The sequence below is a fragment of the Gracilinanus agilis genome, chromosome 2 (assembly GCF_016433145.1).
Source record: "Gracilinanus agilis isolate LMUSP501 chromosome 2, AgileGrace, whole genome shotgun sequence".
In the NCBI taxonomy this organism is placed as follows: domain Eukaryota; kingdom Metazoa; phylum Chordata; class Mammalia; order Didelphimorphia; family Didelphidae; genus Gracilinanus; species Gracilinanus agilis.
The window spans coordinates 180,549,289-180,560,109 of NC_058131.1; the positions used below are offsets into that span (position 1 = coordinate 180,549,289).

The following is a 10,821-nucleotide window of genomic DNA, read 5'->3' on the forward strand; positions in this document are numbered from 1 at the left end:
CCTTCAAACTTTCATGGCTCCCTATTACTACAAGAATGACATGTAAAGCTGGCTAGATAATCTGTCGATCCAACTTATTTATCTTTAAAGTGATCATTACACATTCTCTGATCCAATCTAACAGGTTTAGTTACTCCTCCATATGCACATTACATCTCTCTTTTCTATATGCTTTTAACAGGTTGTTTTCTATGCCTGGAACATAAAGCACTCATTCTCTCTCTTCCACTTCTGGAAATCCTGAGCTTTCTTTGCTCAGCTTAAGGACCACATTATTGAAAATGCCCTACCAGATAACCCATATTTGAGTCTCCCTACCCCAGGTACTTGGCGTATATTTTTATTGACTTAAGTAAGGCACATATTATTCCTCCCAGGAGTACCCATGGTTACTGAAGGGAATTGTTTCATTACTGTCTCTGTTTCACCAGCAACTAGCACTATTTAAAATAATGTGTGCTTAATACTTTCTCCACAAATGAATAACTGGAGGAGTGGGATGAGATAGTAGAGATAAGAATACAGAGAGAGATAGAAAGGGATTTTTTAAATTACTGTTTTGATTATTATATCATGTCAATTTTGGAAATTGTGTCTGCCACCCCCCAGCATTTTTCCACTGTATTAAAGATTTTAAAAATTTTTACTCTATCTGAGACAGTATATATGTGTTCTATTCCTCCATCCTGCATTTTCTCAACTCTTCCTTAATTTAATCATTACACAGTGTGCAATTTTGATTATTTTCCATTTAAAATATTCTAATAAGTATAGATATATTGTAAATGTCTTCCAAAATTTCTAATTCTTCAAATATTCTTTAAGATGACCTAATGTGTAATAGAGATATATTCATTCAATTCAATAAACATTTATTAAGTACCTACTATGTGTATCTAACAGTACATGCTGAACAATTCCACTTAGTTATTCGAATCTGCTTTATTTTTATGAAACTAATTCAGGATACCAACTTTCCTTAAAATGTAACTGATTAATTAAAATTCTTTGTTTTCCAAACATTAATAGACTGAAGATATTTTTAGGTAATACATGAGAAGCACTCAACTGTTTTGTAAAATAATGGCAAACTAATTCTTGTTAATAATAATAGTACCTATTTGTGACAGAAATTATATTAAATGTTTTTACATCAACTATCCTTCAGGTATATCTTAGATTCTGGAAAATTTCAGGCTTACTCTCAGAATTGGGAGCTCCTATTTCTCTGCAATTCATTGACACAGGTGTCAAAGTGATATTTCAAAAGCCTACAGGTCTGATGGTAACACTCCCCTATTCCAAAGTTGCTCCCTATAAATACCAACTGATCTGACATTTAAAGCCCTTCAAAATTTGCCTCATGTCTTGCTTTCTGATCTTATTCCACATCACAACTTTTATACTACTCTAGTGAACTGCCAGGCTGGGCACTCTGCCATTTCTCATACATAACATTTCATCTCATGCCCCTATGCCTACCCTGGTCATCTCGGGAATTCCTAACTTCCTCCAAAATTCAGCTCCAGCACCACCTCCCTCCATGACCCATCCCTAATCTCTCTAGCTAATACTGCCTTCCTCTACCCTAGATATTATTTTATGTCTGCTTTGCATGTATTTTATTTTTATGCACACAAAGTTTTCCTCTAAGCAAACAAAAGCTCCCTAAGGAGAGCAATTTCCCTTTCAGCTTTTAGCCCCAGTACCCACTACAGAGCCTGCAACTTAACAGGTCCTTTCCGAGTGACTGATCCTTGGATGAATGCAAAGTATAATACTGATAAATACACTATTCTTTCACAATGGATAGCCAAAAAAGAGCAACCTATTTGTTACAAGGAGGTTATGATAACTATCAAATCAGGATTGAATTTAAAGGGAAAAAAATACAATATCCTAGAATTTCTAATGAGGTAAGGGCCCTGATTTACAATCTAATAGAGTGCTATTATAAAATATTCACATAAAGGATTTAGCATTCTGGTCTCATAAGTTTCCTCTGAAAAAGAGATTTCTGTCAATCCCTGTTTTAACTTCTTTCCTCTGTAGCTTACCAAGAAAAGTACCTCTTTTTTGAAATATCACTTAGAAAATTATTGTTTAAAGACTTACTCACTATGAACTGTCATTTCTCTGAAAGGAAAAAAAAAACCCTACGTTGTCTTTTCCTATATACTGCATCCTCTTACATTTCTGTATTTGTCCTTATCATCCACAATGACCTTCCCCCTTACTCACCTCACTCCCTTTCCATTTATCCATCAGTCCACACAGGTTCCACTCTTGTAATACTTAGCCCAGATTCCTGAGGTTTGATTCTCTGTCACTTCTTAGTGGATACTTGAAGCTCCTTATCTCCTCTTTTAAAGTTCCTCAACAACCCTAAGTCCCACCTACAATCTGACTTTCCTTCCCACAGTTAATTTCATGGCTCCTCCCAAATCTGAGCCTCTTTAGTGTTTTCTTTCAGGCACCTTATTATGCTTGCAATCGAATAGCAGTCCTTCATTTCTTCTTAGTCTCGTTCCTGAAGAATTCCCCCATGCTACGACCTAATCAAACACCTATTTCAAATGTAGCTGCTGATAACTTGGTATTCTTGTCTTGGGACATAAGAATGAGAACACTGTCTATTCTTACTACTAAAAACAGCAATCACTTTCCTGGATTTCATAGTAAATTCTCTACTTCATATGTTCCCTAGATTATAGAATAACTTTAATTAATTGTATCAATTTACAGCAAAAGGAAAGTCCAGCTACATATGAAGAAAGGGGAGGAAATTAAACCAGTTATTCTCTGAGTTATGGTCCATGTATGATTTATGAAAAACAAGATTTCAAAATGAGAACACAGGACAAAAAGTCAAAATTTTGTAGCACTCCCCATCCCCATAAACAGGGGGAAAAAATGTAGCAAGTCAAAATCTTTCATATGAAGTTATAACATATTAGACATTAGAAATGTCAGCTAATTTTACTGCTTTCAACTAAGTTGGTTTATGATGCCTGAGCATGGAATCTCTTTCCCAAAAGATGAATTTTGAGAATCATTTCTAACATTTCAACCAATTGAAAGCCCATTCAATTACGCTAAAATGTGAGATTTTTTAAATTCTCATGAGATTTAGAGAAGGATGGAGCAACTATTCTTCAGTTCAATATCTTTAGTATAGCAGGATTTTGAGGATACAAAATGTAGTAAGGAAACCTCAAAGCACTAAGTTCAATGATAAGAAAGTTAGTGGCACAATATAACAGAAAGAGTACTAGACCAAGAGCTAGAACAAATTTCATGCCCTAGCTCTACCACTTAATAGCTGAGAATGGGCAAGTATGTGTGTCTCAGCTTCCTGTCTATAAAGTGGAGATAACATTCTTTCCAATATTTACCTCAAAGAGTTATTACAGTGAATATGATTTATAAAACCTACAGAGCTATATAAATATGAATTTTAGTTCGTATTATCAAATATATTTTCTTATGTAACACATCCCTACTATCATGACTCTCACTGTTTTCATTTTTTGTTTGATTAGGCTAAACCCCAAAAGATCACTTTTTATACTACCTCAAGCATGTAGTCCATAAATCCTCTTTTTCCATTAAATAACCTGCTGTTTCTATCCAAAGAAAAGATGTAAATAATCCTAGACAAAGCGTTTTTAAAGAAGGTAGGGGAAGTAAAAGCTTAAGCATTTTAAAAATATTTCCTCAAACCTGAGCTCAAAGTAAAATACTGACCTTGCTGATACACACAGTAGATCGTATTACATGTCTGTGTCTATGCCAGCATTCATTTAGTTCAAGTTTTTAATTTGGTTTCTTTTGGAGGTCCAGCAGGTTCAACAGTCAATAAGATACTAATCCACACACTGGGACTATAGAGTTAACATGCTATCTTTCCCTAGCTGTACTTTCCTGAAGTTATTACTAATAAATGGTAATGCTTCAACAATTTCTGCTATGTTTTGTTCTGATTTATTGCTATACTTCATTCACATATACCCCCAAACTTACCTCATATTGCCTTTAAAAAGAGATGACCAATTTTAACACGATTTACTTAAAGGCTAAAGATTCTATTTTCCATGTTCTGTTATTGTCAAAAAGGCTAACTTCTATAAAGTACACCTGATAACATTTTTTCAGGGTCTTTCCCGGCTCTCCATTTCCTAACTGCAGTTACCAGATAATACGCCTAGATTCAATCCTCTATGTACTCCTACAGGTCTAGACTCTTAACTTCCAAGAAATTACTGAAAATAACATCTGTTTATTTCAAAATCTATCAAGATAGGGGCAGCAGGGTGGCTCAGTGGATTAAGAGCCAGATCCAGAGATGGGAGGGTCCTGGGTTCAAATCTGACCTCAGACATTTCCTAGCTATGTGACCCTGGGCAAGTCAGTTAATCCCCATTGTTTAACCCTTACTGTTATTCTGCCTTGGAGCCAATACAAAGTATTGATTCTAAGAACAGTAGGTAAGGGTTTGTTTTTTTTTTTAATCCAAAAGTACTGCTCAACCTCGGAATCTCATTTGAAGAAATAAGAACATCAGCTGTACATTCATTCCTTTGTTCCTCTCCCAACTGAGGTCTTGAATCTAATGTGTGGGTCTGATATTTACTATATATTGTAAGTCTTTTTAACTTCTCAGTGTCCCCAGAAAAAAAGTTCTTTTTATTTTGAGCCTATTAAGCCCTTATTATATACAAAGCACTTAGGAGCTAAGGGTAAAGGACAAAAAGATGAAGCAATTCTTGTCTTCAAACTGACTAAATTCTATCAGAGAAATATAGCACATACACAGGTATGCATATCCTATGCATAAATAATGTAAGGAGAAAGAAGATACTTACAACTAGAGGAATCAAAAGAGGCTTCCTATAGGAAGTAAAAGCTAAGAGGAAAGGAGTAAGTGAAAGGAATATATCAAGCCTCCACCTGAAAGCTTCAAATGATAAAGAATTGACTATGGTCCAACTACTTTACTTTTGGAGAGTTGTAACTGTTATACTCTAGTACTGAGCTAAAATTTCCCTCTCTGGAATTCCTATTGCTCCTCTTTCAGTTTTCTGGGGCTAAGCAGAACCAAGTTTTTCCTTTTCTACATGACAATCCTTTAAATCCTTGAAGTCTCAAGTCATGAAGACATCAGAACATAGGCTATCTATACTTTGAACCTGTAACACATGTCATTTTCACTTATACCTATCTTGGAATGTCTTATTTACCTAACATCTCAACTATCCATCAACTCCTACATAAGGATTTTCCTGACTCTTCCCAACCCACTTGCTAATGCTTTCCTTCAACCTTCCAAAAATAGATTGGAGGGGTTCCCCACTCACCCAACCTGCTGATTTCCTTGCAGCCTGCCAACCAGATGAAGGTGCCTTTTGAATTGCATGTCACGGGTGATTTCTTTTGGCATTTAACTCATTTAATATTTACAAAAATTCTTAGTTTAAAAGGCCCTGGTTATGACCAATAAGAAAAGCAAAATACATTAAGAAAGATCTAGTGATGTTTTCATTTTGAGTAAAACCAGAAAGCACTTTTTAGAATCCCATAGAGATTAATCTCTAATATTCTGTTCTAATTCTAACTGAAATTTTAAATTTTTTCATCTTTTTCAAAGTGTATGTTGATTATCCTTTAAATAATAAGTTTGTTACTAATAACTATAGCTAAATAAAAGCAAAGCATTGATGGAAAGTGTAAAAAAAAGGTAGAATTTATTTCACATATTGCTACATATTTACATGTTGTTTCCCCCACTAGAATATAAGACTCCTTTAGGGCAGAAACTAATACTTCAGTTTGGTCTTTGTATTCCCAGTTCTCTAAATACTGCTCATTACAAAATAAAAAAAAAAAAGAGAAAGGACCTACTTGTACAAAAATATTTAGAGCAGTTCTTTTTGTAGAGGTAGAGAATTGGAAATTGAGGGGATATCCATCAATTGGGGAATGGCTGAACAAATTGTGGTACATGTTGGTGATGGAATACTATGTGCTATAAGAAATGTTAAGCAAGATTTCAGAAAACACTAGAAAGATCTGCAGGAACTGATGGAGAATAAAATAAGAAGAAATGGGAGAACAATGTACACAATAACAGAAATGTAAGATGATCAATTGTGAAAACTTGGCTACTCTCAGTAATGCAATGATCTGGGACAATCCTGAAAGACTTATGACAGGGAATGCTATCCACTGCCAGAGAAAGAACTGTTGGAGTCATCTTTCACATCAGTGTATTTATGGTTTTATTCTATAGGTTTGGTTATGTATGAGTTTGCTCTTACAACACTGACCAATATAGAAGTGTGCTTTGCATGCTAATCAAAATAAAATTTTAAAAATTAAAAAAAAAATGTTGCTCATCACAAAGCAGGCCTTTAATAAATGCTTGTTGATTGACTGATGATTTCCATTCCTTCTACTATTCTGGCTATCTTCATTGTTAAATCACTACAAGACATTCCCTCTGATTAACCAAAATATTTGCTTCACTCTAAGCCCATTGTTCATTTTATCATGTTTTCGGTTTTCACTGAAAAACCTTCTAAGGAAATAGTTCACAGATATTTCTTTCTATTTTTTTATTTTAATATGAAACAAAACTCAATGCAGAACTTGAAAACTACAATAAGTCTGATATTTCCCATTTGAGTCTCCCTACCAGTCCTCCAGTTTAAGTCAGTGTGATACTACATACTTAAAATATTAATAGGAACCATGATTTCATCACATCACCTCTTAACATAGTAATATTCAAATCTTTGTGAGTATTTTTACTTCCTAGCCTATTTCTGGAGATAAGAGATAATAAGACCATGTTTTAAATCAGTGAGATCTTATTAAAGGTTTGCTAGATAAAGTAAAGGAAACATCAAATATACAAAAACAATTTTAAGTTCAAGTCCAGGTATTTTTAAATGCAAAACACCATACTAAAACTGATTCAGCATTATTTTACAAGGAACTCAAAGGTGTTATTGTGTTTGTTTTTAACCACATCAAGTAAAATGACTGATGATCTTGTACAAGAAAATCTTCTCTAGTATAAAAGGCAATTCCAAAGAAAACTTAAGGCAAACCACTCAAGAGATTTTAAAAACATAACCACTTAACGGTAATTTTAAACCTACACTATTATCTTGCTTCTTGAAAATAATGTTGGGATTTTATGTAATACATCAAGGTAATCTACTATATCTGGCTGATATCACTTATTCAGATAAAATTATTTCACCTTCAATTATGGACATTTGGATTCCGAACAATGAAATCATTTAATTCCTTACTTGCAGTTCGATCCCAAAGTTGAGTAACATCCTACCACAGTTCTGCTGATAAATTTAAGCCTCCACTTTTCCACAGTCTGACCTAAGTTTTTAATGATAATACGTGCCTCCTTCCTGGAGTTAATTACCAGTGAGAACTTTTTGCAGGCAAAATTATCCCCTAATACCACCAAAGTTCTTATAATCTTGAAAACTACAATAAGTCTAGTATTTCCCATTTGAGTCTCCCTTCCTTTTCTTCCTTCGAAGGATGCCTTGCTCTTGAATGAAAATGCAGTTATTAGGGATAATATATTTGTTAAATGCTGAAACGACTTAATAATTTTGACTACGAAGACTAAAAATAGTTACCGGAAGAGTGAAGAAAGCAGGATGCTTAGATTCATCTTCATATTTGCCCTCAGTAGAGCTTCCAGTTTCTACTGACTTTGATGTGGTGTTTTTGCCAATACCCATTATTAAGAGAAAACAAATGTTTGCAGAGCAGCTTGGTTCCAGTGGATAGGGCTTATAGGATAACTATGTGTGGAATGTGATAGATACAGAGAGCAGCTCTTCCAAAGTCTGAACCGCTAAATCCTCAGAGAAGCATCTTGTTCCATTAGCATTACTTCTTAGGACCTAGAAGGGGAAAGAAAAAAAGTCGTTATTTCTAACAAATAAACAGAAACATAAAGTACTTCAGAAAATAAAAATTATATTTTATATGCTTAAAAGTAATGCCTCCAAGTACTGTCTCCCCATCTTTCTCAGTTCTCTCAGGCATCAAGACTCCAAAGCTAATATTCTTTCCACTATGCCACACTGTCAAAACAATTCAGAATCATAAATGTTTCTGAACTGTTAGACTCCTTTGATATATAGGGATTCCCCTCCTGGCCATATCTCCAAAGAGGGTTAAAAAAAAAAAAGAGGCAAAAGCTCCATAAATACATAGCTCTTATAGCTATACAATACAATACAAAACAATAACAATTCCAAAATAGATACCCACCAATTAAGAAAGGCTTAAAAAAGGATGAGAAAATATAACATAATACCAAGACAACAGAAGTTTCATCTTCACAACAATATTTTATATCCCATGCTCAGCACACAGTGGATGCTTTAAAAAATGTTTGCTTAACGATATTCTAAGTCTAATGATACAAATACAAAATTCTGATCAAATTAAATTACCAATATTTCTAGAAGACTAATATTAGAACAAGTTTCCTTATTCTTGGCATGACAGACTAAGAAAGTAGAATGTCAATACCTTATCAGATAAAGATGCTATGTCAAGACTGTTTTAAGGGACTTTTAAAAAGAGTGGAAAAGTTACATAAGTTTGTTTTTGGTATCATCATCATTTCTTCCATCAATAAAAATTTTTTTAAAAACTTTAATAGGATCTATAAAACAGGAAGAATTTCCAAACTATACTAGAACAACAATGAAATATTAAAAGTAATGGGAAAAAATAAGCTCTTCATTTTTGGAAGTACAAATATGGTTAGCCATATACTGGGGATGCTATAAGTTAGCGTAACAGGACTGAAGGAGAGGTTAGACTGGTAATATAGAAAGTAACTTCCCAAACAGACTTCTAGGAAACTTTTTTTAAAAAAAAATTATCTCCTTTGCAAAGATATTAAGTAATAGTCCATATGGGAGAGAAGAATGATAACTAGGTAAGATAAACAAGATAAAAAACAGCTGAGGCTCAAAGATCAAACAGAGAAAAGAAAGAGTGCGTCTAAATGGTTCATTAGCAGGCAAGCCTTAGGAGAAAGACTCCAACTTGGATATGAAATGCTTCACAAAACAGGAGCTCCATTTCTCCAGAATTAAGGTGCTCGGTAATTTAACATTCAAACAAAATAGCTTCTTATAGCTTTAATACTTAAAATACCATGGCTGAGGGGTCAACCCCAAGTTCACAATTACTGAAAATAATATTTATTTCCTTTCACCTGAAAAATCACAAAATAAATTCCCAGGTGCCCTCTACTGGGTTCTAGTTGCTAACAACTTTCTCTGTTCAGAGTTTTCTCAAATTACAGGTCATCAACAAAAAAGATGTAGGTTCCACTACTTCCCTTTTTGTCTTGCCCCTTGAAAACAGCACCTAAACTTTCTTTTAGTAAGAGATTTGCCACCAAGCACTACAGGGGAAGACAAAAGAGAGGATAGAAGTAGTAAAATAACAAAAAGAGAAAGAAATTGTTGCATAGCTCCTACCATAATCCCACTTCTGTAAAAACTTGTTACTTTTTTGTGAATCAAGGACTCCCTTGGCAGATAAAGTGAAGCCAAGGGACCCCTTCTCAGAATGTTGTTAAATGTATAAAATAAAATACTGAGGGTCACAGAAGAAATCAATCTTATTGAAATAATGATGTTATGTTTTTCCCTTTCCAATTTCATAGTCCATGGACCCCTAACAAGTTAAGAAGTCCCGCTCACACCTCATTCTCTCTACCAGCTTTTTGTTGTCTTCATCATCACTTTTGGAGTTTTCTTGACATAGATACTGGAGTGGTTTGCCATTTTCTTCTCCAGCTCATTTTATAGAAGAGGAAGAATCTAAAGCCAACAGAGTTAAGAGACTTGCCCAGGGTCACACAGCTGTTAAGTGGCTGAGGCAGGGATTTGAACTCTGAAAGATCAGTCTTCCTGACTCCAGTTCCAGCATTCTATCCACTGGGCAACCTGGCTGCCTTCTACCTGCTAGTTCCCCCTATTTTTTTTTCTTTGCTATCCTCAAGTTAATTTACTCTCTCAGTTCTCCTCAGTCTATAGAAGTAATTTTTTTTTTAAAAAACACCTAATAGGGGGGACAGCTGGGTAGCTCAGTGGAGTGAGAGTCAGGCCTAGAGACAGGAGGTCCTAGGTTCAAACCCGGCCTCAGCCACTTCCCAGCTGTGTGACCCTGGGCAAGTCACTTGACCCTCATTGCCCACCCTTACCAATCTTCCACCTATGAGAAAATACACCAAAGTACAAGGGTTTTAAAAAAAAAAACACCTAATAGGCTCTTAGCTCTGGTTTTGTTTTTGTCTCTGGTCTTTTTCTTAACTGAAGGACACAATCTAAATAGGGAATACTCTTATTCCCAAGTGAAATCAGAAGTAATGATTAGAAAAAGAAAGCTCTTGCCCAAGGTTACTGTACCCGCACAGTTCCCTTCTGTACATAATTTAACTACCCTAACTGAAAACCAAGTGTTTTTGTTTTCCAAGGCAGCTAAATTTGTTTATCTTTTATGTGGCTACTGCACTGAAATTTGGGTTGGATACTGCTTTGGGTAGGATTTTTTTTTTTTTGATTCAATGCTGTACAAATCAAATCCTCAAAAGATTTTATAGAGGTGAAACAAAAAAAAAAAGGAAAAATAAAGAAGCTCAAGGGTAATTTTTTTTAAGTGAGAAAGGATTTTCAGTACCAAATCTCAAACTACCACAAAATAGTAACCATTAAAATATTGTTGTTTTTTTTAAAAGGAGAAAAATAAGTCAGT

At 34.6% G+C, this 10,821-nt stretch overlaps 1 protein-coding gene across 1 annotated transcript in view; it reads right to left on the reverse strand.

The window, feature by feature from the left end:
• SLC23A2 (solute carrier family 23 member 2) overlaps window positions 1–7,775 on the reverse strand; it is a 43,285-nt gene extending 35,510 nt beyond the window's left edge. Inside the window, exon 1 of the mRNA XM_044660896.1 lies at window positions 7,671–7,775. Within this exon, the coding sequence (XP_044516831.1) occupies window positions 7,671–7,775 (105 nt within the window). The remainder of the gene's footprint in view (window positions 1–7,670) is intronic.
• Between the last annotated feature and the right edge of the window lie 3,046 nt (window positions 7,776–10,821).